General features: G+C 51.3%; 2 protein-coding genes across 3 annotated transcripts; one reads left to right on the top strand and one right to left on the bottom strand.

Moving 5' to 3' along the window:
* Positions 1-56: 56 nt before the first annotated feature.
* Positions 57-3,882, bottom strand: DUOXA2 (dual oxidase maturation factor 2). Its single transcript, XM_079128079.1, has 5 exons — positions 3,138-3,882; positions 2,066-2,123; positions 1,211-1,817; positions 674-888; positions 57-274 (listed from the first exon to the last, which is right to left on the bottom strand). Exons 1-5 carry the CDS (start codon positions 3,282-3,284, stop codon positions 81-83), a joined length of 1,221 nt encoding a protein of 406 aa, XP_078984205.1. The 5' UTR covers positions 3,285-3,882; the 3' UTR covers positions 57-80.
* A 421-nt stretch (positions 3,883-4,303) lies between these two features.
* On the top strand, positions 4,304-24,790 carry DUOX2 (dual oxidase 2). Of its 2 annotated transcripts, XM_079128076.1 has the most exons (33): positions 4,304-4,383; positions 4,654-4,743; positions 4,986-5,150; positions 5,735-5,922; positions 6,054-6,255; positions 6,407-6,573; positions 6,977-7,037; positions 7,158-7,254; positions 7,697-7,787; positions 8,257-8,359; positions 8,891-9,054; positions 9,613-9,788; positions 9,988-10,106; positions 10,438-10,575; positions 10,785-10,898; positions 11,071-11,273; positions 11,573-11,758; positions 12,711-12,936; positions 13,022-13,115; positions 14,727-14,914; positions 15,449-15,518; positions 15,879-15,962; positions 16,441-16,619; positions 16,801-17,031; positions 17,207-17,306; positions 18,014-18,063; positions 18,336-18,463; positions 18,695-18,848; positions 19,947-20,179; positions 20,415-20,573; positions 20,895-21,050; positions 21,158-21,286; positions 21,562-24,790. In XM_079128076.1, the coding sequence occupies exons 1-33, from the start codon at positions 4,314-4,316 to the stop codon at positions 21,682-21,684; spliced, it is 4,638 nt and encodes a 1,545-aa protein (XP_078984202.1). In that variant the 5' UTR covers positions 4,304-4,313; the 3' UTR covers positions 21,685-24,790. The 2 variants fall into 2 exon arrangements, with proteins under 2 accessions (XP_078984202.1, XP_078984201.1); XM_079128075.1 differs by lacking the exon at positions 4,304-4,383 and having other exon boundaries at positions 4,400-4,743.
* Positions 24,791-25,057: the final 267 nt, after the last annotated feature.

Here is a 25,057-nt window from a genome sequence, read left to right as displayed (position 1 = left end):
AACTCACAGCCCCCACCCGGTGGGGCACTACCTCTCCGCAAGGTGCCAAGGTGGGTTAGGAGCCTGGAGTTGAGTTCCTTTCATAGGTTAGTAGTAATATTTAAGTCTGGGGCCGCGAACTGCTTGCGCAGCGGATTGCTGAGGACGAGAGACGAGCCCCCTTCTTCCTGGCTACTGCAGTCCCTGACGCTTTGATCCAGAAAGATGCGAAGAGCGTTGGGCTCAGCGTAGTGGAGAATCACCACCGCCCCTCCGAGAAGGAGGCATAGGATGCCTGAAAGATGCGATCAGGAAAGAAAGTGGTGTGGGTGGGGATGGGTGGTCAGGGCTCCAGGCCAGAACTGGTCTGCCCCAGTCCATCTTTTGGGGCCCACCCTTCGAGTGTCAAACACAAACGCATGCGCGCACACACAGACACAAACAACCGCAGGAAGACCCCCTACTACGGATTACACAATATACGGGTTCTCAAGCCAGCTGGAGCAAGATATTGACCCCTTCAGATCCCCTACTCTCATCTGTAAAATAGGCATATCAGTGCCTGGCTCTGCGAACTACTGAGAGGAGCAAATTAGATAATACATGTGAACTCATTTTGTAAACTGGAAAGCACCCACCCAGCATCTTTCGTCCCAATTCCCAGTTGCCCGCGCGCCATCCCCTAAATCCTCACCGGTTGCCAGTGTGACCCAAAAGGCAGCGCCATAGTGAGGCGTAAGCGTAGAGGAACCCAAGCGGAACGGGCAGAGTCCCACGCTGGAGACCGAGGCGAAGGCGAAGATAGCGAAGAGCATGAAGGCGCTGGTGGTCAGGAGCGCCACGCCTCCGTAGAGTGGAGCAGGCATGGAAAGCAGCACGTTGGAGAGGATCCAGAAGCAGAACGCTACCCTATAGGGGGGCACGGAGGCTAGGCAGTGAGCGGGATTTTCCCAAGCGCGCCAGGAATCCCTTGTGCCCCTGCGCCCGAGTGAAACCCCTGGCCCTGGATGTCAGAGTAGCAGGGGAATCCCCTGGGTTGGGCGGGTTCCCGGGCTCTGAGCCTTGGCTGAGGCTCTACACATTCTCACGGTTCGTGAGGACCTCGAGACTTTCTGATCGGCGAGGCTGTATCTCCAGCCCCAGACGTGCCTCGGACGCCTCCATTCTCCGGTTCTCACGCACCCACCCCACTCCACCGCACCCCACTCACAACTTAAGCTCCAGCGCTCACCAGAGTGTAGCCGTGGCGTAGTGTCCGGCCAAGTGGTACTGGTGGTACAGCCCGCAAGGGCTGCTTGGTGTAAACTTCTCCGCCAGATATAGCACTGGGTCTGGCAGCCCCCTCTCCAGCGCGTGCACGTACTCCTTGGTGTAGTCTTCGTCCAGACGCCAGGTGAACTGCTCATTGTAGTCAATGGTCTCATTTAGCTGCTGCACTGGGGTCCCTGTGGGGAGCAGCAGGGTTATGGGACCGTGCGAAACCGGGAACCCGGAATTAAGAAGATTCAGATAGGGAAGTAGGGGTGGGGTGCCTGTGGTGGGTAGAAATGGGTTTAGTGGTGGTTGATAAAACTCAACCCCATGAAAACCAATTGCTTTCCGAGCCTGAGGGATGTGAGAGGGTCTTCCATCTACCCCTGGCACACGCCCCCAACCTTGGTTATCTCCCAGCCCCAGCAGTTCACTTTGCCCCAACTCTTCACCTGTGAGAGTAATATTAATGCCCACGAGGCCCACATGCAGACCAACGTGGGCTTGAACACGGGCCACACTGAAGGCCTTGTAGGATGTGTTGGTCCACACTCTACCCACGAACCATTCTCCGCTGAAGTGCACAGCTGTGGGAAAACACGGTAGGGGAGGGAAAAGCTGAAAAGATGGAAATAGGAGAGGGGTGATGGGAGGTAGGACTCTGCAGATGTGGGAGTCCAGTGGCCCAGTGTAGTTGCATGGTAAGGGCAAAAGAGTGGGCATTAGAAAGAGCTGAAAAATGGGAAGAGGGAGCAGAAAATTGATCCATTCCCCATTGCCCCCACCTCCTTCCTTATACCAATTTCTCCCCTCATGGGCTGCACCACACACTCACCCACAATTTCTGCACCTATGAACAGACTGAGAAGAACTCTCACCAACCAGAACCAGCGCTGCAGGAACAGACACTCAGGTCAGGCCTGGGGCACTGCCTTACCAGTCCCCAAGACCTCCCTTGACCTCATTCCACTTCAATCTTAATTACATTCTTGACCTTTTGAGGCTGATGTCAGACATGCCTTTTCTGCAAGTCCCTCTGGGCCACTGATTCTTCTGATGTATTTTGTCCATGTGCTTCCACCTCCCCAGCTGCATTTCTGGGTCCAACCTGCCTGGCACTCTTTAGCCACCTTCACTCCCCTAACTGTCTGGTGCCTGGTCCCCGCCCACCTCTAGTCCAGTCATTGCTTGGTGAGGCTCAGTGAGTCCACAAGTGCTAGGTAGGCAGGGGTCACCTCTCCCAGAAGAGGGAGGCCCCAGAGCATGATGGGCAAGTAGAGGAGGTGGAAATGCAGATATTCCTAGGTCTGTCAGTTCTCTGGGAAACCAACAAAAATCCAGGCGAAGAAAGACTGGGACCTTACACACAACCTGAGTTCTGGGGGAGGGCGGAGTCTAAGGAAATGCCCCCAGAATGCTACAAATTGGGATCCTATGTAGGATCCTCTGAGTCCTTAGGATGAGACACCCATGCACATACATCCTAACCCAACACAAAGAAGAAACAACAGTGTGGGCTGCTAGTGTTTGTCCTTTTGGCCCAAAGGTCATCACCCAGAGGACAGGATAGGAGTGCAGCTCAGTCCAGGAAAAGTTAGGAGGTTCTGGGAGCATGTGAAGCCTACAATCAACTCCAGGATTACTAGACTGGATGCCCACTCGCTGCAGCACCTTTCCAAATGACCTTGCTGGAATCTTTTTCCAGGGTGTCTTGGACAGGGAGCTCTCCCTTTCTTGAGAAAGGGGTGCTTGCTGCACCATATTCGGAATTTGCTCCACTTGACCCTCAGCGTGACCATTCCTAGAAACCCTTTCACAATCCTACCTATCCTGTGCCACCAAGAGACATGATGCCCACGACAGACCCCCACCTCAACTGCTGACCCGAGCTTCCTGCACCCATTTACCGAGTGGCCACGGATCCCAGGCAAGATGAGCAGGAAGCTGGCGGCCAAGACCAAGAATACCAGAATGACTATGAGCAGCGGGACACTGAAGCCAGCGGCATGCCTCGGCTGGGGGTAAAAAGGCAGTACACCGTTCCACAAAGTCATCTTGCTTGCAGGTCCAGCGCTTCACGCCTGCAAGTGGGCAGGCGAGCTAGGGCTACCAGGACGAGTAGGAGGGTCAGGTCTGAACTCCTCGCTCCCGGTCTAAGGAAGTACAAAGGCAGGCTGTCTTGAAGCGTTCGTGGACTAGCCGCGAGCGGAATTATTTCCGACAGGCAAGTTATTTTCCTGGCTCTGCAATGTTCGCGCTGTGCTTGGAAGTCGAGCAGGACCTAGGCCCCTTTTATAGGGACGTGGGCAGGATGCAGTGTAGGTGTTCCAGCCAGACAGTAGGGTCCAGAGCAGAGCGGGAAGAATTCATGAAAATGAGGGGTGGAGGTCATTATGCAAATGATGCGAGCCCCGCCTCTACAACTGGCGGTCAAGCTCCAGGTCCAGATACTCACACCTTTCACTGGTCTGTCCTGAGCTGACACTCGTGCAGAGGTGAGACTGAGGACTCAGAAGAAGGGTGAAGAGCACAGCGGGAAAGGCTGAAGATCGGGAAAGCTGGGGGAATGGACTAAAGCCTGGAAGCAGAGTGGAGAAATAAAGATTCCAAGAAGAAAGAAAACGTCTACACCCGACCGACCGGGGCCCTAAACTAGAGGTTGGACCCCCTCTAGCTATCATCCTTCCTTTCGAAGGGAGTGGTTGGGCTATTGTTCCCAGGCTCCCAGCTCATTAGTCTCTTTCCCTTCCCTACCACCTCCTGGGGAAGCAGTATGGGGAGATTGGGAGTGGGGGATTTCAGTCTTTGACTCAGAGCTCTATGCAGTTGGGTTGTTCTGCCTGTAATTAACATGCCCAGAGAACTCATGCCCAGATGGTTCAGTGGTCGAAGTTAGCTCTTCGATGAGGTGACAGGTGGAGAACAGACTCAATGCCTTCATAATTGCAAGTTATCCTGTAAAGCTGATGCTTCTAGCAGTTTTGCTCCAGACGCAGAAACTGCTGGAGTTCCTACAGTATCAGCTATAGGAGCGTGAGTGTCCCTTACATACCACTTCCCAATTCTCAGGCTGCAAAGGCAGTATGTTCCAAGCAAGACCAGAGGCACTGGTGCTCCTAGGAGCTCTGCTGACTGGACCCCTGGATCCAGCCGGTAAGTATCAGGTGTCTCTAGCTGGGAGATGTTACCCAGGGGGCTGTGAGAAGGAAGAAGTGCAGACAAAGCGGCTTCCAGTAGATGGAAGATGAAGTCAGATCTCTGCACAGGTCAGCAGGATGGGATATCCAGGAAGGTGTAGACATCGCACGTATTGTCACTTGAATCTTGTTGGGGCGCTGTCGACCTGGGGAAGGTCGCCAAGTTTGTCGGGTCCTGGAGAGGTCACTGGAAAGCCAATGCTGAGAAAGTTCTCTGTGCCCACAGGTGGCCAGGACGCACACTCACTGCCCTGGGAAGTGCAGCGCTTTGATGGTTGGTTCAACAATCTGAGGCACCACCAGCGTGGCGCTGCTGGTAAGTCCTGGGGCCTAGGTGGGCGGGGCGCAGGGGCGCTGCAGCCACTGTGAGAAAAAGCTGTGGAGTGTGAGAGGTGGGACACGCGCCACTCCTATGTACTGCTGGGATCAGGAGATCCTGGGGAGATGGGAGCCTGTCAAAAAGTTGGAGGTTTGAGGGAGGCGAAAGGAAAAAAAAAATGGAAGGAGTTGAAGGGGGTCTGAGTGTTCTGACAGAGCCCGGTTCCCTGAGTTTTACAGGGTCGAGGCTGCAGCGCCTAGTACCAGCCAATTACGCTGACGGCGTATATCAGGCCCTGGAAGAGCCGCTGTTGCCCAACCCGCGCCGGCTAAGCGACGCAGCCACACAGGGCAGAGCCGGCCTGGCCTCGCTCCGCAACCGCACGGTGCTGGGGGTCTTCTTTGGTGAGTACAAACAACAAAAATCCTCTGGAGTTGACCAGGAGCTCTGCGTAGCCAGGGGAGAAGGTCCCTGGATTTCCCTTCAGTACAAGTCGAAAGAAGACAATTCCCACTCTCTCCCACCCCACCCCGCCCCACCCGCGGAGTCTGCCTTCATCTTGGAAATATTTGGGGCGTCGATGCAGGGATATTTGTTTCCCTGATCTTTCTCTTAATCCTACCCTAAACACGGTAGCGCCACTGGACTCCCATTATAGTTCTAAGAACTGAGTCCCTCGCTACCGCTTTTCTCCCTAGGTGATGATAACCACTTTGCCACTTAGAAGGTGGGGACTGACTTGGGGAATCATTTACACTAATCAGATCATTTGATTCGCGCAACAGCATTGGGAAAGGATACTGTATTTTCCGTTTACATATTAGAAAATCGGGGCTCCCTAGGGCTAAACCTCAAAATTGACGTGGAGCTTGCTCTCGGACTTCTGACTTCTTTTCTTTTAACTCCTGAGAACCCTTAGCGGCCTTCCTGATGGCGGGTAGGACAGGATAGGACAGTTTAACTCACTTGTTTGGCTCCCACGCCTCAGGTTACCATGTGCTGTCAGACTTGGTGAGTGTGGAAACGCCCGGCTGTCCCGCCGAATTCCTCAATATCCACATCCCGCCCGGAGACCCCGTGTTCGACCCCGACCAGCGCGGGGACGTGGTGCTACCCTTCCAGAGGAGCCGCTGGGACCCGGAGACCGGACAGAGCCCCAGCAACCCCCGGGACCTGGTGAGGCCAGCCAGGCTGCCAGCTGCAGGGCTGGACCTGGGGCAGGGGAGGCTCCCAGGGCCCACCCGCAGACCTCTTCTTAGCCGCCTCTGCTCTCTGAGCCCTGCACGCCCACCCCGTGCCCCCCGCAGACCAACCAGGTGACCGGCTGGCTGGACGGCAGCGCCATCTATGGCTCCTCTCACTCCTGGAGCGACGCTCTGCGGAGCTTCTCTGGAGGACAGCTGGCGTCGGGGCGCGACCCCGCCTTCCCCCGGGACTCCCAGGACCCGCTGCTCATGTGGACCGCGCCAGACCCCGCTACGGGGCAGCGCGGACCCCAGGGACTGTACGGTGAGGCTGCGGGGGCCGCACAGGGGCGCGAGCTGGAGGCGTCAGGGCGTTGGCTGCGGGTGGGAGCGAGGGCGGGCCGGGGTTTGTGAGTTTGGGTTCCCCGAGGTCACGCAGGGCCTCATCTCCTGCTGTGCATCCCACCTGGACGCAGCCTTCGGGGCCGAGCGGGGGAACCGAGAGCCCTTCCTGCAGGCGCTGGGCCTGCTCTGGTTCCGCTACCACAATCTGTGCGCGCAGAGGCTGGCGCGGGAGCACCCGCACTGGGGGGACGAGGAGCTGTTCCAGCACGCGCGCAAGAAGGTCATCGCCACCTACCAGGTCAGCCGACCCGCCCACCCCGCTGCCCACCCGCGTGCGCGTGCACTGGAGAGTCTGCTTCCCCGCAGAGCAGAATAGGGGCTTTTCGTCCTGGGTCCGCCCCCACTCTGAAATGCCTCTTTCCTGGAGGGCTCTCCTTCCCAGGAAGCTAGTGTCTAGGAAAAGCCCCTATCAATGATAAGGAGGCTACTTACAGGAGAGATTTGCTCGTGATTGTTTTTACCGATTCTCGCACTCCCATTCTCCTTGTTCCTTGTGGGGCACCGCTCCTGTTTGAGTTGCGTGTCCAGGGACTGCTCCTGCCGGGTCTTCGGCTCTGCACCTGTCTTCCCTGGGCTCAGCTCTCTGGTGGCCGGTCCAGGTTCAACACTCGCCTCTCCTCTCTCCTCTTTCTGACCCTCAGAACATCGCTCTGTATGAGTGGCTGCCCAGTTTCCTGCAGAAAACGCCCCCGGAGTATGCAGGTGAAGGAACTGGGGGGATACCTGGGCTGAAGATCCATGGGGAAAAGAAAATGGTACGGGCATGTGATTGGAGGATGTGGGAGTAAGACGCCTTCTTCCTTTGTGACCGGTTTCCTTCAGGATACAGTCCTTTCACGGACCCCAGCATCTCTCCGGAGTTCGTGGTGGCCTCTGAGCAGTTCTTCTCCACCATGGTGCCCCCTGGTGTTTACATGAGGTGAGGGGAGCAGGGGCATTGGGAGTGGCACAGTTCCCTGACAGAGGTGCTAAAAGAGGAGACTTCTGGACTTGGGGCCTTTCACACACACACCTCTACTTTTCATTGGGGAACAGAAGCAGAAGTTGGGGGACTGGAACAGGACCCTGGTGTGGCAGGTTTGGTCTTATGGAAATCTCCAGCTTTCCTAATGGCGGAATTTAGATTGCCAAGTGTAGGATTTGTTCAGCAGGTGGATCACCCTCCCTTCTCCCCATCTTGTGCAGACAGAACTCATTCTGTCTTCCATAAAAATACATTGCCAAATTCTTTCTATGCTCAATGAAGTTCATGGGCCACCCTTCCATATTGGTCCACGCCCACTGAGTCCTCTTGCCTCACTCAACCCCATCTTAACTTCTGACCTGAATTTCCTTAACCTGCCCTTGATTCCCCATTTCAGAAATTCCAGTTGTCATTTCCAGAAGGTCCTGAACAGTGATTCTGGCAGCTCTCCAGCACTCAGGGTCTGCAACAGTTACTGGACTCGTGAGGTCAGCTTGGGGTCAGGATCAGGAACAGTATGGTGGGTCCATGTCAGTCTTCATGAGTTTGGGAAAGCAACAATTTCAGTTCTTGGGTGTTTCTACTCCAGGTTGGTGGGAGATGAAGGGCAGAGAAAAATTATTTTTGGACTACTGCTCAAGAGAATCTGGGAATACTGAGCAGAGTAGCATGTGCCTGTAGTCCCAGCTATTTGGAGGCTGAGGCAGGAGGAACACCTTGAGTCCAGGAGTGCAAGGCCATTCTGGGCAACAGATTAAGACCCTATCAGAAAGAGAGAGAGAGAGAGAGAGAAAGAGAGAGAGAGAGAGAGAGAGAAATTGAGGGAGGAGAGGGAGAGAGACTGACTCTGACTGCAACTGACCAAGGGCCCTTTGTCCTAAAGTGCTGTAGTAATTCAGGGTGAAAGTTTTGGGGGGAGGCTCTGCAACCTATCTTGAGTGTATTTTTTACTTCCAGAACCCCAACCTGAACAGTGTCCAGGAGGTGAATCAGCTGTTGCTGGGAATGGCATCCCAGATTTCAGAGCTGGAGGACAGGATAGTAGTTGAAGACCTAAGGGGTAAGCTCAGAACCAGAAGGGATGGAGGCCAGAGGTCAGGGAGACTGGGGCTCAACAGGTGGACCTAGATTAGCCATAGTACAGAAACAGATACACATGCAGACTTCAAGCAGTCATTAGAAGAAAATTAACTTTGAGCATTTTTTCTTAGTTTTGTGTTGCTTTTATTTTAAATTAACTATATCTGAGTATGGGGATGGGGATGGTACCACAATCATTTTGGTGCTTAGTTAGGTCTCTAAAAGTTTTCATCCAGCCCTGTCTTGAAGTTAGGGAGGAATAGGGCAGGGAATTTTCTACTTAGTGTCCAGAACCATCTTGAGTCTTAGAAGAAGGATCTTACCAGAAAAATTGCCTCTGATCAAACATGGTGACATTGGCCCTATACCAAGTCAAGGTCAGTATGGACACAGACCTTCATATAGTAGACTGCTGGAGCCTGGGTTGGGGGAGAGTGTTCAACAGCCAGATGTAGGATGCAGGGAAAGGAAGGATTGGGAGGATTGAGTGCATGGTCTTGTCTCTTCTCAGATTATTGGCCTGGCCCTGGCAAATTCTCCCGAACAGACTATGTGGCCAGCAGCATCCAACGTGGCCGTGACATGGGAATGCCCAGCTATACTCAGGCCCTGTTGGCCTTGGGATTGGAGGTCCCAAAGAATTGGAGTGATCTCAACCCCAGTGTGGACCCTCAGGTCAGGAGTAGTAATAATAATGGCAGCTAAAGCTTTCTTGTGGCAATACTGTTCCAAATCCTTTACATAAGATCATTTGATCTACATAGGAATATTTTAAGGTGGATACTATCAGTGTTTCCATTTTATTGGTGAGTCCTAGAGGCATGTTTTAAATTCAGCCATTTGACTCCAGAGTATGGTCCTTACTACTACACTGTACCTTTGGGGAAGAATGGCCCCTGGGTGGGTACCATTGTCCTTTTCCTTCAGGGTACCACCTCATCAGGTTGGTGGCCCTGAAACTGCTAATTATGGTGATCAGGCGGTCTGAGTAGTTAACAGTATGGTTCTCAGGCACCTGGCAAGGGTTGTACCATGGCTGGGGATACATTGGTCCTCCCGTCAGAATGTGATCAACTAATGGGGGCTGCCTAGAAATAGGAGCCTCTTTCCCAGCTTGAGCAGCAAGCTGGCAGTTCTGGGGTTCTGTGTTTGAGGGATGGAGCAAGAGTGGTTGCCTTTTCCAATATACAATATACACATACACATATAAACACACACACACATTATTCCCAGGTACTGGAGGCCACAGCTGTCCTGTACAACCAGGACCTGTCTCGACTAGAGCTACTCCTAGGTGGGCTCCTAGAGAGTCATGGGGACCCTGGACCTCTGTTCAGTAACATCGTTCTCAACCAGTTTGTGCGGCTACGGGACGGTGACCGCTACTGGTTTGAGAACACTAGGAATGGGTAAAGCCTGCCTGGGGCCCATCTCAGACTCCATATTGGCCTGACCTTAGCCTGTGCCCATAGGCCCTTGATTCCCAGTTGGCCCACCACACCCTTTCCATTCCCTTTTGGTCTCTTTTCTCATCGGGGTCCTTGAGCCTGGGTTGTTGGAGGCTTGCATTCCCTTCCTACCCAACAACTCCATCTTTCCCCAACCCAGATTGTTCTCCAAGGAGGAGATTGAAGACATCAGAAACACCACCCTGAGGGACGTGCTGGTAGCTGTCACCAATGTGGACCCCAGTGTCCTGCAGCCCAATGTCTTTGTCTGGCATAAAGGTGAGTGACCCTGGAGAACACAAGTGAAAGTAGCCAGAGAAGAATCCATGTTGTGGAGGAGAATCACTCATGGTGTCCAAGGTTGAACTGGGAGGTCTGCATTAGGCTGGTTCCCACAGAGTAGACTGGACTGGTAAGGGGAGTACACCCTGCAGACAAGCTGGGTGACTGTTGAGAAATGGAAGATGGGAGGGAACTTTTGGAGGGAAATAAGTTTTAGGGAGGTAGGCCTGGGGAGAGTGGAGGACACCTTGGTCCTTCCCAAGAGGAGGAGGCCTGCCTAAAGAGTATGACCCTTGGACTTTGAGGTCTTCTGTACCCTCTTCCTCAGGGTCACCTTGCCCACAGCCCCAGCAGCTCACAACTGAGGGCTTACCCCACTGTGCACCCCTTACTGTGTTTGAGTACTTCAAGGGCAGTGGTCCTGGTTATGGTCTCATCATCGTGGCTCTCTGCTGCTTTCCATTAGGTGAGTTCTTTGCCCTCTCCCTATTTCTCTTCTTCTGACCTCCTCCTCCCCATCCCCTCATCACCTGTTCTCCTACAGGGATAGCTCTTGGGCACAGTTTGAGGCCATGTTCAGGGACCCTTGGGAAGGGAGGGGCAACAGACACTTTACCCACTGAAGCTGTTGATGAAGGGTTCTCCTCCACACTAACCCCTTCTGATTTCCTTCAGTGAGTTTGGTTATCTCTGGGATGGTGGCTCATTTCCGGAACCAAGAGCGCAAGAAACTACAAAAGAAAGGCAAAGAGAATGTGGAGATGGAAGCAGTTCAAGATGGAGTAACAGGTGAGATGAGACAGAGGGAAGTAAAGGAGGATAGGGGCATGGGGGGTCTGAGACAAAGAACCAAGTTACAAAGTGGGGCAAAAACCTGGTTTTAGGGTACCTGCTCAGAGTTGTAGAGCAGTATGGGCCTAAGGATGTCTGTTGAATCACTGCCAAATCATCCCTTCCCTAGCAATGGAGTGGCCAGGCCCCAAGGAGAAGAGCTGTCCCATCACCATCCAGCTGCTTCCAGACAGGTGCCTGCAGGTCCTGAACAGACATCTCACTGTGCTCCGCACCATCCAGCTGAAGCCCCCACAGCAGGTCAATCTCATCCTGTCCAGCAACCATGGGTGCCGCACTCTGCTGCTCAAGATCCCCAAGGAGTATGACCTGGTATATCTTGTCCCTCCTCCCCTACCTAGGCTGCTTTTACACATCTCTCTTCTCATTCGTGAGTCCTCTCAGGCCACCCCATCCTCAGGCACAGAGTTCACCTGGGAAGGCCAATGCTGAGGAAAGGGTCTTCTTTCAGAGGCTCAAGACTCAACCTGACCCCTTAGGCCATTCACATGGTCCAGCTGACATGGACAGAGAGGAGCTTTTCTCTCCTTCCTTCAACCAAGGGGCCTTCAAGGAGAGGCTGGACGGGAAGCTCGAGCCCCCAAGTGCAGCAGGATCTTTCTTTCATCCAGGTGCTGCTGTTTACCTCTGAAGAGGAGCGAGGTGCCTTTGTGCAGCAACTGCAGGACCTCTGTGTGTATTGGGCTCTGGGCCTCCATGTGACTGAGATGGGCGAGAGGGAGCTATTCAGGAAGGCTGTGACCAAGCAGCAGCGTGGATATATCCTGGAGATCTTCTTCAGACACCTTTTTGCTCAGGTACCATGACTTGTGCCTTTTAGAGATGGGCCCAGCACAGGGGATGGAACCAATCTAGGCTGGACAGGACCCCATGTGAGTGAACTAAGCTTCCACTCTGTGGGCTGGAGACTGACATACTTATTTGGATCCTGACTGTGCTGCTTACCAGGTACATGAACACTAACAAATCATATTATTTTAGCTCTGTATCTCCATTTCTTCACTATGAAACAGTGATTAAAATTGTATCCATCCCACTCTAGGGTGTTGTGAGGATCCAATGAAATAGTTTACGTGGCATCTTCTTACAGGTTGCCCCCTGGACCAGCAGCACCAGCCTCATCTGGGAACTTGTTAGAAATGAAAATTCTCAGGCCCCTCCCCAAAAAGATTGAATGAAGAACTCTGGGAGTGGGCCCCTGCAATCTGTTTTAATAAGCCTTCCTGATCCTAGGCTGGCTCAAGTTTGAAAAACGCTCTTCTGTATGTAGTGCTTATTAGCCCACATGCGGAATATATCACAGGCATTTAACAAATGGAAGTTACGTGTAACTTTTAAACTCTTTGCACATAGGCCGAACCATAGGCACATGGCAGCCCTATCTGAACTGGCATGAAAGCATAGCCAGTCTCTTCCTGCCTGTTCACCATGTCTGTGATCAACATCTGTCCCCAGCATAGGCTCTTTCAGTTTCCATTTCCCAACTTTGCCACCCACCCTGCTCTCCACTTTCCTTCTCTATCAGCACCACCCCCATTGTATGGTGCTTGGTTCCAGGGAGAAGTGGGCAGGCTGCTAAAGATTCAATTCACCCGCTCTATAGGAGAGCAGAGGACCAAATAACATATCTAAGCATTTAGGCTCAGTCTTTCTGAAATGTACTCTGGGGAGATGTGAACAGTCACTGAACTGCTTTCAGCCCAGGCCTTATGCCCTTCTCTCCCTTCCTCTGTTGCTGCCCAAGTGTAGGTGCTAGACATCAACCAGGCAGATGCAGGGATGCTGCCTCTGGACTCATCCCAGAAGGTGCAGGAGGCCCTGGCCTGTGAGCTGAGCAGGGCTGAATTTGCCGAGTCCCTGGGCCTCAAGCCCCAAGATATGTTTGTGGAGTCCATGTTCTCATTGGCCGACAAGGATGGCAATGGCTACCTGTCCTTCCGGGAGTTCCTGGACATCCTAGTGGTCTTCATGAAAGGTATGGAGCCAGGGGACAGCAGGCCATCTGAGTTACCAAAAGTCTTTAGACGGGGAGGTGGTCTGCATCTCCCTCTCTCCCCCAGGCTCCCCAGAAGATAAATCCCACCTGATGTTCACCATGTATGATCTGGATGGGAATGGCTTTCTCTCCAAGGATGAATTCTTCACCATGATGCGGTACGAGGTGGGCCCTTCCAATCCTGAGACATCCTGATGTTTTAAACAGGAAAACATGTCAGGTCAGAGGAGGGCAGGTAAGGCAACTGGTTGGTCATCTATGTTCAAAGGTGACCTGGATACTGAATGCTAGACTGTTAGAACACCCAGCTTCAAAGTTTTATCTGCCTTAAGCAGGATCTATATCTGCATTCTCAACACCAGCCAGGAAGGTCTCCCTAATTTAAAAAGACAAGCAAATAAACAAGCCAAAATAAAAAACCTAATACCAATATGAACAACAAAAGTCTATTTAACCCCTTCAGATGCCTTTGTATCTTTGTAAACTCTTTTACCACATGCCCAAAACTGCTTTACACAATGAAATAATGCATAGATGACCTTGGTCACTCTTGTAATATCAATCACCATGACAGGAGAAGAAACATGGGAAGTTCTTCTGATTTCAAACCCTTCTTTCTTCCTGTTTCTTAAGCCATTTCTGGTTTTGGTGTGTTGATGAAGACCAGCTTTGAGTATCATCAACTTCTCATTTCTGAAGGCAATACCTCAGTAGCGCATTCCCCTTCAATCATGGGGCAGGACTCATATCTCTATGTATTCCTTATTGAATCGACTTCCTCCACAAAGAGACGGACACATAGCAAGCATTCCATACATCATTAACTGAATAAGACAGAGTGAAATGAACAAACAAGTAAATAGCATGAATACAGCAGCCTAGATTCTTGTAATAATTCTATTCTTTTTCACCTTTCCCTTGCTTTAAGCATGCCCCTTACCTGCCAAGGTCCAGATACCCCCAACTAGACATAGGTTTCTCAAAGGGCAAAGCTGATTGCAGTCTGAACCTCACTTGTGTGTCATTGCCAGCCCGCCCCTGGGTGGGACTCTAAGGAATCCAGGAGAAGGTCCTGATCACCGAGGACTGAGTTCCCATTTTCTTGCCCTGTAACTCAGTGTGCGTCTTGCTGAACCTCAGTGAGATGATGTTTTTTAATGTGATGGCAGTTCTTTAATGTGATGGCCCAAGTCTTTTTCTAGTGGATTTGCACATTATCACATGGTTTGTTTATTTTTGTCCCAAAGCACAACCTGAGGAAAGAGTTTGGCTACTGTAGCTACCACTGTGGGTGCTGTCAGATTAGGTGTGGAGACAGACACTCCTGCCTGTGCCCCAGGGTGTTGGCACAAGGAAGCAGTAGCCATCACAGCTCCATCTCCACACCCTACTGTCTGGTGCCCACACTGGAATGTCAAAGTGGGAGCCCAGGGGTGGTATGGGAAGTCGGCAGAAAGCCCATCATGGTGGAGGGCTGCGGCACACCCTGGATGTGTCCATGCACTACGTGGATATTCATTCCCACTGGTAGATACCCCCTGGTTTGAAGGCTGCTTTTTCTAACTAGTCAAGGTCACTTTCAATTCTGCTCTGTGTTTTGAGCACGCCACCCACATTAGTGTCAACTTCAGGCCAGATGAGCACCTTCTCAGTGCCATTTCCCAGGTCACTTACAGCACACATTAGATAATCCAGAGCTGCCTCACCCTGCACCTGCCCAAACCTGACCTCACTGGATGACAGGCTGCTCTGTCCCTGATCCTCCCCAGGTCCTTCATTGAGATCTCCAACAACTGCCTGTCCAAGGCACAGCTGGCTGAGGTGGTAGAGTCCATGTTTCAGGAGTCAGGTTTTCAGGACAAGGAGGAGCTGACATGGGAAGACTTTCACTTCATGCTTCGGGATCATGACAATGAGCTCCGCTTCACACAGCTCTGCGTCAAAGGTAGAGGTGGAGGTATGTGGGTGTGTAAGAATTGTTGGAGTTGGGGAGAGGCAGTCTTCAAAATGAGAGTTCGTGGTGGGCAGTATCTAGGTCTTCTGAGTCCTTGGTGCCTACTGAGCCAGGTACGTGTATTCAGGGCATCATATACAGATAGGCAAGTTGTATACTGCAAAAAGAGGCTTACCTAGATCAAGGCAAGGAGCAAGCTGAAATCTAGCAACACACTGCTAAAAGCCACAGGCCAATGCCTGGGGTGTATCTGGCCAGTGGAGCAAGCACTGTTTTCTTTACACAAAGGATATGCAGGATTGCATCTGCCCAGGGGATACCTCTTTTTCTGATAGCACAAAGTTGCCACATTGTCTTCCCCAGGTACTGTGGGTGCTCAGTGTGGAAAGAGAGCAGAGCAGGGCCAGACATAATCAGGTCACCAGCAAGTACCTGGGCAGCCTTTGCAAAGGGATGGGAGGAGAGATCAGTCTCCCCCACCACCACCACTCCACTGCCCTCATGGGAAACCCAGTCCAGCCTTGTTCTCCTTTCCAGGTGTTGGAGACATCTTTAAACAAAACATCAGCTGTAGGGTCTCATTCATCACTCGGACTCCTGGGGAACGGTAAGCAGGAATAGGGAACAGGAACGATCTCCTTAACTAGGTCCCCAGAAGAGAAATGAGGGAAGTAGGGCTGGCCCATCAATTCCCAGGATCAGATATTTGTCCTCTGAAAGTAGTTCTTATCAACATGGTCAGTTCTAACCCAAATTCCAGCTGCCTCCCACACCCCATACTACTCAGGAGCTTGTCTCTCTCCCTGCCACTCCAGGCTGGATTCATCCTACAGAACGGATGAGCAGATCATAGTCGTTCTCCTGTCGTCCCCTGCTTAGTCAGAGAATCCACCCTCTACCTCCACCCCAAGCTTTAAACTGACAGTTCTCCTGGGTGTTAAGACACAGGCTCCATTTTCTTTTTCAGCTCCTGTCCCCGAGAACCAGGGCTCCCTGCTTCAGAAACCCCAGAGTTGGGAAGCTCTGGGCTAAAGAAGAGGTTTGGCAAAAAGTGAGTGTCTTCCAGATTTCTGGGGTCAAAGAGACATGAAGAGAAGTTGCAGGGCCTCTGGGCCCTGCCTACCCCTCCTTGACTAAACGGGATCATTCTGAGTCTCATTCCATTTCTCCCACCGACAACTGGGGCTAGTGTATTAATCTCTATACCCATTCTTCAGACAAGGGGCCTGACTCAGAAGCAACACCAAGATAGTAGTAAGGGTCACCTGGCTCCTGCTGCCTCAGGCACAGTGGTGGGCCTGTGAAGGAAGCAGGACAGGGGAAGGACAGAAGAAAGAGGAGGAGGAGGAAGAGATAGAGTCATGGAGAAATAGAAGAGGGGATAGATGCAGCAAGTGAAGATGGAGGTAGAGTTGGGGCAGTGGGAGGCTGCCTGTCTTCCTTTGTCCATCCTGACCCTGAATTTCACTGGCACTGAGGGAAGGCCAGGATATTCCTCTCTCACCAGCTCCTGCATCCCATAGGTACAGGGTGGCGGGGCCCTCTCCCCGGCTGTACACAGAGGCACTACAGGAGAAGATGCCACGAAGCCTCATGGCCCAGAAGCTGCAGCAGTTCAAGCGCTTTGTGGAAAACTATCGGCGCCATATTGTGTGCATCACAATCTTCTCAGCCATTTGTGTGGGCCTGTTTGCAGAGCGTGCCTACTGTAAGAGCTCCAGGCTGTGGGTCATGGGCAGGGAGCAGGTCCTGACTCTCAGGGAGGACTAGAGAGCCCTCTGGTTGCTCCTCTTGGTCCTCGGTGCCTGGATGGGAGAGGCCATTTGTTCTGACTCAGGCTCAGGACCATGCCTGTTGGGCCATGCTGATCTACCCATCTCTGACCCCAGACTATGCCTTTGCCTCACCACCCACGGACATTGAAGAGACCACTTACGTGGGCATCATCCTGTCGCGGGGCACGGCAGCCAGCATCTCCTTCATGTACTCCTACATCCTGCTCACCATGTGCCGCAACCTCATCACCTTCCTGCGGGAGACCTTCCTCAACCGCTACGTGCCCTTTGATGCTGCTGTGGACTTCCATCGCTGGATTGCCATGGGTGCTATTATCCTGGCCAGTATGTGGTTCCTGCATTCTCCCCTTTGCTTCAGCCCCCTAGGTCTAGTTATGGGGGAAACAGTGAGAAGGCTGGAGCTCCTTATACCTCCTTCTCTCCTCTGGTGCCTCCTCTCTTGCTCTGGGCCACAGGTAAAGTCAGCCCTCACTGGCATCTCTGATATGGTCTCTTTCAGTTTTGCACAGTGCTGGCCATGCAGTCAATATCTACATCTTCTCAATCAGCCCTCTCAGCCTGATGGCCTGTGTATTCCCCAACGTCTTTGTGAATGATGGGTCAGTTCTGGGGAAGATACTCCCTGGGTCTTGTGGATGGGCTTTAGGGTGTAATAGAAAAGAAATAGATAGCCGAAAGCCCTCAGCTTCTCACTGAGTGAACGTGCAAAGCTATCCCCTGAGGGAAACTGAATGGTAATCTCCTTGCGCTAAGGAAGCCAACTATGATTGTCCAGGAAAGGTGTTTAGGAGATGATTAGAGATTTTTTGCATATGTACCTGACACACAGCTTGCCATCTCAGCTTACCATCTATTAATTGGGCAAACATTTATGGACTATGGTCCTGGGTATCCAGCCAGGTGCCAAAGGGTAGGGATGTTAAGATACAAGCACTCATTCAACAGATGCTTACTGAGAATTTACTGTGTGCCTGACATAGCTGTCAGCCTAGGAATAGAGCAGTGAACAAAACACAAATCTCTATCTTCATGGAGCTTACAAAATAATGAACCAAGCACTCAAGGAAGCAAGGGTCAACTGCAGTAAGAGAATTGAAAATAACATGGGAGGAAAATTTGAGTGTGAAGGGCAGAACTGGGGGAGGCTGGGTGCCCTGTTCCTTGGAAGAATCCCTTGGTCATCTGGGTGGAAGACTAGTAACCTCAGCTTTCAGGGCCAGCAGGAACAGTGAGACTGTGTATGACAGTGGCAGAGCCCCTCCTGCCTCAGTGTGGCCCAGAGGCTCAATGTGTCTTTGCCCCACAGATCTAAGCTTCCTCAGAAGTTCTACTGGTGGTTCTTTGAGACAGTTCCAGGTAGGGGCTGGGGTTCTTTGTGGGATCTGGGGATTCTGTCTGAGGGCTGTACTTTTGCCTCCATCTCCTTGAATACACACTGGTCTTTATTGGCCACTGGTTCAATTTCTAGCCTGCTGCACAAGCTCCAGCTGTAGCCTTTCCGTGCAGGCTATTCAGGAGCCCAAGAGGGATGAGAGAGGAAGGAGGGCAGAATGGGGGATGCTCTGCATGTATTTTCAGCCCAGGCTGAGATTCTGAGACTACTCACCGACCTGTCTTCCTACTCCCAGGTATGACAGGGGTTCTTCTGCTCCTGATCCTGGCCATCATGTATGTCTTCGCCTCCTACCGCTTCCGACGCCACAGTTTCCGGGGCTTCTGGCTGACCCACCATCTCTATGTCCTGCTTTATGCCCTGGTGAGGGACTTCTCTGGGCAGCACCAGGCAAGGAGGAGAGTACTCCCTGGATGGGAGTGCTGGTAAAGGAAGGAGCTGGGAGATTAGATCCAAGATCTCAGATTGAGACCCTGAGATCTGAGACCCAGACCCCACCTACCCTGGTGACTGGAGGAAGTAATGGGGCAAGAAGGGGAATACAGGGTGGAGACCTGGCTATTCCTGAGCTATACTAACTGGCCCTGTCTACAGCTCATCATCCATGGCAGCTATGCTCTGATCCAGCTGCCCAGTTTCCACATCTACTTCCTGGTCCCAGCAATTATCTATGGGGGAGACAAGCTGGTGAGCCTGAGTCGGAAGAAAGTGGAGATCAGTGTGGTGAAGGTGGAGCTGCTGCCTTCAGGTACCAGCCTGGCTTGACACCAGCTCCTCCACATAGGAGAAGCTCACTAGTCCTCCTGATCCCCATCGCCACTTCTGATAGCCTCTTGGGGATTCCTGAAGCTTTCTGGATGGAAATGCAACCTCAGAAAGGGCTATACTTATCTCCAGGAGAGACTTGCAGACAATGAGAAGTGACTATGGGAAAAGATGACTGAAAGTGAAGCAGAGGGGTTTAAGAATGAGAATGACCCCCACATGTGTGGCTGGGGTGCAGAAGTACAGGGCAGGGAACCATGTGTCCTCTCAGAACAGTGCCTTCAGGGACAGGCATATGTCCCCGATTGCCAGCCTGTTGTGAGGATCAAGGTTGGCCTAAGTGAAAATTCATATTTCTGTGGAGGTTGGTAGACGATATTAGGTCTCCCAAGACTTTCTAACCTTCAGGACTTACACTGTAAAATTAATCTCATTTCTGTCAAGATTATTTAAGGATCAAGTCTCAGAGTGCTGTAGGTATGCCTTTGATATGCTCCAGGACTTGCTTGCCTCCTTTTTCAATAAAGATTTATCAGGCCTGGTACTCATCTGTAGTCAGGCAACAAACATTACCCAGCTAAGATTTGGAAACAAAACATGTGGCTTTCCACTCACACCTTACCTCAGTGATAAAGTTTCTTGTCAAGATAAATTGGATTGAAAAAGTAAATCAATTTAAAGAAAGACGCTAAATAAATGATATGTAGCAGACACTCAGATATGACTCATCACAACGGTCACCCTCAAATGGAGGAGGTATGATAAACATTGAGATGGTCCCTGGGGAGCCTGAGGTACCTCCACTCCACCAGCTAGGATTTAAGGCCTGGGCCTTTTGTGGAAAGAGGGAGGTGAGAGGAAAAGAGGGGCTGAAACAAGGGAGAAGAGTAACCCAACTCTTGTATTGCCCAGGAAACAGAGAAAGGGACCCTCCTACTCCCAGACTCAGGAACTCATTTGCTCAGATAATGTGATCATGTAACACTCCCTGGGCCTCAGGGGCATGGAGAGATACCTGTCAGTCCTCAGGTAATAGGAGCAGGCCTTCTGATCTATGCCTTTTCCTGCCCATGATCCCCAGGAGTGACCCATTTGCAGTTTGAGCGGCCCCAGGACTTTGAGTACAAGTCAGGGCAGTGGGTACGGATTGCCTGCCTGGCTCTGGGGACCAATGAATACCACCCCTTCACGCTGACCTCTGCACCCCATGAGGACACACTCAGCCTGCACATTCGGGCTGTGGGACCTTGGACCACTCGCCTCAGGGAGATCTACTCACCCCTGACAGGCCAAGGCTGTGCCAGATACCCAAAGGTACCATCACTGGGAACCCCACTTTGGGACCTTCAGCATTAGTAGAAGGTTCTTGCCTCCCCTTCCCTGAGAACAGATGTTCTAGTCACCCCAAGGTTGGGTTAGGAGGGGGCTGGGGTGTCCCCAAAGAGACTAGCAGGCTCTGTCTCCATCCTTCGGCTTCCCTCACCCTCTGTTTCTGGCCTCAGAGCTGAGGAGTGGCTAGGCTAATCTCATCTTCCCTTTCTCTTGACAGCTGTACCTGGATGGACCATTTGGAGAGGGCCACCAGGAGTGGCATAAGTTTGAGGTGTCAGTGCTTGTGGGAGGAGGCATTGGAGTCACCCCCTTTGCCTCCATCCTCAAAGACCTGATCTTTAAATCATCCTTGGGCAACCAAATGCTCTGTAAAAAGGTGAATGTCCCTCCCACATTCTTCAATGGGGAACAGGCATCCCGATTGTGTCCTAGTGACACAGCAGAGGAGCATGAAAAGGTCCTGGCTTTCAGGTGCAAGTCTGCAGGGACCATTCATACCCAGTTTTCCAGATGCCAAAATGAGGAAAGGTAGGGGGATGGCCAGAAGGGCGTCTGCAGGGATCTGTCCATTGGAAGCCTGGGATCAGAGCTTTCTTATATGCGGGCAGACTGAGGCTTCCCAGCCTCTCAGGTGAAGGTCCCTGGGATGTAGGGAGCCTGAGCTGAGCTGGTCCTGAGCTCTGGCTTGTGTCCTCAGATCTACTTCATCTGGGTGACACGGACCCAACGGCAGTTCGAGTGGTTGGCTGACATCATCAGGGAGGTGGAAGAGAACGACTGCCAGGACCTGGTGTCTGTGCACATCTACATCACCCAGCTGGCTGAGAAGTTTGACCTCAGGACCACCATGTTGGTAAGGTCAGGGCCAGCCAGGCAGGCCAGGTGAGCCACCATTTGGGCTAGGAGTTGACCCTGGTGTGCCTGGCTGTGACCTTCCTCCCTCCCTTCTTCCCTCCCCAGTACATCTGTGAGCGGCACTTCCAGAAGGTGCTGAACCGGAGTCTGTTCACAGGCCTGCGCTCTGTCACCCACTTTGGGCGCCCCCCCTTTGAGCTCTTCTTCAACTCCCTGCAGGAGGTCCACCCACAGGTTGGTCCAACCCCTCCTACCCTTGGACTCTGGTCTTCCCCTGCCAGGACATCTTGGCTCTGAAGCACCCTGAAGCTCTATCCTGAACAGAGAATCTCGCCCTGACTCCAGGATGGGGTGCAGTATTAGAGGAGGACTCCCCCCCAGCTAAAGTTTCCTCCTCAGGGCCTGGGGTAGAACTCCAGTCATTCCAGCTAAGCTGGAGAAGCTTCTTCCCCAAGCAGTGAACATCTCAAGGCTCCAGGCCTTCCCTTCTCTCTCCAATCACCTGACAGGTGCGCAAGATTGGGGTGTTTAGCTGTGGCCCTCCTGGCATGACCAAGAATGTAGAGAAGGCCTGCCAGCTGGTCAACAGGCAGGACCAAGCCCACTTCATGCACCACTATGAGAACTTCTAAGCCTGCCCTCCCTGGCTCCTGCTTCTGGTATCCTGCTCTCCCTCTGTGGCAATTTCTCTGGCAGAATCCACCTCAGTCCTTACCCAGAGATCTAGACGAATCCCTCCCTCATTGCCCCATCTGTCCCATGTTCTGAGAAGACAGAGAAGCCCCCTTGCCCCCGCACCTCCAGCTCAAGCCATGGGAGTGTGTGAAAGCAAAGTTAGAAGGGGATAATCTCTGCTGTGACAACAGTATCATTTACCTCTGATAGATCCCATTCCTCTATTGCTTTGGTATTTTCTTCGCCAAGTCATTTCAAGGAAAGAGAAGGTGGGTATACCTCTGAGTGACAATCTCCCTAGAGCTCAACTCAGAAGCTGTGATGCTTTAGAGCTTCAACTCAGTGTGGGTCTTTCCTCTACCACCAAAGAGCAGCCCCTCCCCCACCCCTTCCTGCTCCCAGAGGGAGCCTTCAGAACACCAGGGAACAAGGCGCCTCACCAACCCTGATGTTTGCAGTGTCAGTGATGCTGGTTGCCCTGACCCCTTGGCAGGCCCCTCTGAGCTCATGGGAGTGATTCCTGGGCTCTGGGACCAAGGGAGTCTAGCCTCTCTGCCAGATATGTAAGACTTTCTCTCATTTCCCCACTTCCAGAGGAGTTAGTGACCAGCTGTCCCTGTTTGCCCAGGAATCCCCCAGTTTGGTCTCTTGTCCCTGGAAATTTCTCATTCCCAGGCAGAGCAGGTCAGCAGGTCCCCTCACACAGGAGCCAACCTGGGATGGTACCTCTGCATTTATTAAGTCTTTTTCTTTTCCTTCTTCATCTGACTCTTCCCTAAAAAATATTTTTAAAATAGAGGTGTATTTGCATACAGTAAAATGTACAGATCTTAAATTAATCATGTAGATGTTATACCAGTGCCCAGGTCAAGGTATAAAACATTTCTATAATCCCAGAAACTTCCCTTCTACCTACTTCCAATCACTCCCCCTCCCAACTCCTGGAAGTAATTATTAATGTGATTTCTGTCACTTTGTTTGGGTCATACTGAATGTACTCTTTTTAGACTGTTCTTTTCCACCCACCATAATGCCTATGTGATTCATTCATGCTGCTGTGTCAATAGTTGTTCCTTTTGATTGCTGTGTAGTATTCCATTATAGAGATGTACCACAGTTTGTTTATCCATTGTTCTAATGATAGACGCTGAACTGTTTCTGGATTTTGGTGATTATAAATAAAGCTACTATGAATGTTCTTGTACCTGTCTTTTGGTGGACATAATGCACTCATTTTTCTTGGTTATATATCTAGAAGTAGAATTGCTGGGTCATGGAGTTCTCTAGCTGGTAGAATTTGTAGTGGGGGAAATTTCAGGCCATCTCCACAAGCCTACACAAGACTCCTTACCTCATTGGATTTATTTAGAGGTCAAATATCTCTGATTCCTATCCCTCTATATTGAAAGTATCTCTCTGATGAAGCTGAATAAACAATAGATCACAACCCAAGAGACCTAGGATTCTATTGCCAATTTTATCTCTTAAGTGTTTCAGAAGAAGATCCCTTCATTTCCCTGAGCCTGTTTTTTCATTTATTCAAATGTCTTTGAGGGTACTGGGGAGTCAGATTGTCCCAGACAATCATACAGATGAGAAAATATTTAAGTATATAATTGCAGTATATGATGATTATTACTTCATCTATTTATGAAAAGCATCATGCTTCTCAGACTCAAGACTTCCTGACCCTCACCAAGTGCACATCAGTAATTTATCCTGAACTCCATCCAGTCCCTTAAGTCTCTCAATCTTAACTTTATTCCCAGAGCTGACCCTATTCCTTCCTAAAATCTGTTCTAAATATGTATCTGCCCCATCCTAATTCACTTGTCCTTACTAGACTGGAGAGTGATGTTAACATGATGATCCATAACAACTCCCTCCTCAGCCCTGTCCTCCCTTCCATGTTAGGAGAAGTGAAGTTCTTCTGGCAACTCTTTGATCACTGATGATGACTCTCCAGTCAACTTTTGCCCTGCCTCTAGGCCATGTCAACTGTATGTCCTACTGGACAGAGGGACATGCCACCATGATCTTGAATAACCTCAGGTGGCACTTGGCCTGCCTGACTTCAGTCCTGGCCCCATGCCCAGCCTGGCTTTAGATGTTAGCCCTAAGTGTCTATTCACAACCTGGTTGCCCTGTGTAACCATGCCGATTCCCAGAGAGCCACTGAATGAGCAGGATTAAAGTCAAGGCCTTACAGAGATGATAGAAGTCTCTTCAGTCAGGTCACTTGTCAGAATCCTAAACAGGTCCTATCCTTTCTGGAGCCTGGGACAGATTCTCCTTGGTCCATCAGGAGGGCAGGATCAGGTAGCCATCAGGCAATGCACACTTAGGCTGAGAAACAAAGTCACCAACTGCATAAGTGTGTGGGGAGAAGAAGTTACACTCTGGAAAATACGTAAACAAGGCAGTCTGCAAAAATGTCCAGAGAAAGAAGCCTCGGGGAGGAGGACTCACAGAAAATATTAACAGTGTAAAAGAAGCAAATCTCTACTCTGAGTTGCAGATGCTGGTCTCAGGCCCTGGGATGAAGCCCAACCCAAGCCCTGCCTCACAGGGGTAGGGATGAGAGTGAGCTGGAGAAGAAATGGCACAGTGGTAGGACTGGGGATGGAGAAGATGAGGAGGAGGGTTAGGATAAGTGGATGGCAAGGCTTTGAGGCCAGGTGGGAAAGGAGAGCACGAGGACCCGCTGCACTCTGTGGAGAGGAACGGACACCCCAACATTTGTTTTCCAACTCTCTATCCCCAACTTGTGCCCCAACCCACAGAGGAGAAATTTGACAAGACGGGCATTCTTCTCACTTAACTTGCTAAGAACTTTTGAATAGAAGAGACAATCCACCATAGTACTTAAGAGTGAGGGCTCTTGAATCAAATCTTGACCTTGAGCAAACAAAGGAGACTCTTGGTGCCTCCATAAAATGATAACCTGAGTATCTGATCCATAGGATTTGGGAAGATTCAATGAAATAATTCAATTCAGTTCAACGGATGGCTGAACATCTCTTATGTGCCAGGCACAGGCCCGGCTTTTATGAAACTTAAATGTTAATGGAAGCAAACAAATGATAAACAAGTTAGAAGTACTTTGAAAATAATGTAATGATAGTGAGTGACTAAGATGGACCTTTTATTTTCCAATCAAGCCCAGGGCCTCATACATAGTAGGCAAGTGCTCTACCACTGAGCCACATCCCCAATCCAAGAGGGACCCTTAAGATAAAATGATTCAGAGAAGACTCCTAAGAAGATGCAATAAGATTATAGCAATCTATACAACACGCTGGGCGCTGTGCACCCAATCTCTTATAAGTG

Source organism: Sciurus vulgaris (assembly GCF_902686455.1).
Source record: "Sciurus vulgaris genome assembly, chromosome: 2".
Taxonomy (NCBI): Eukaryota; Metazoa; Chordata; class Mammalia; order Rodentia; family Sciuridae; genus Sciurus; species Sciurus vulgaris.
The sequence above is the reverse complement of the archived record's forward strand: the minus strand, read 5'-3'. Positions and strand labels throughout refer to the sequence as shown.

What these genes read in the sequence shown, in the direction of transcription:
- DUOXA2 (XM_079128079.1), bottom strand. Translation starts at nt 3,284, where the DNA reads ATGACTTTGTGGAACGGTGTACTGCCTTTTTACCCCCAGCCGAGGCAT. An exon ending in CATAGGTGCAGAAATTGTGG is followed by an intron (nt 1,818 to 2,065) that starts GTGAGTGTGTGG and finishes GTTTTCCCACAG; the next exon opens with CTGTGCACTTCAGCGGAGAA. An exon ending in TTGGGTCACACTGGCAACCG is followed by an intron (nt 275 to 673) that starts GTGAGGATTTAG and finishes CGCATCTTTCAG; the next exon opens with GCATCCTATGCCTCCTTCTC.
- DUOX2 (XM_079128075.1), top strand. Translation starts at nt 4,506, where the DNA reads ATGGGATATCCAGGAAGGTGTAGACATCGCACGTATTGTCACTTGAAT. An exon ending in AACGCCCCCGGAGTATGCAG is followed by an intron (nt 7,038 to 7,157) that starts GTGAAGGAACTG and finishes GGTTTCCTTCAG; the next exon opens with GATACAGTCCTTTCACGGAC. An exon ending in TTTGAGAACACTAGGAATGG is followed by an intron (nt 9,789 to 9,987) that starts GTAAAGCCTGCC and finishes TCCCCAACCCAG; the next exon opens with ATTGTTCTCCAAGGAGGAGA.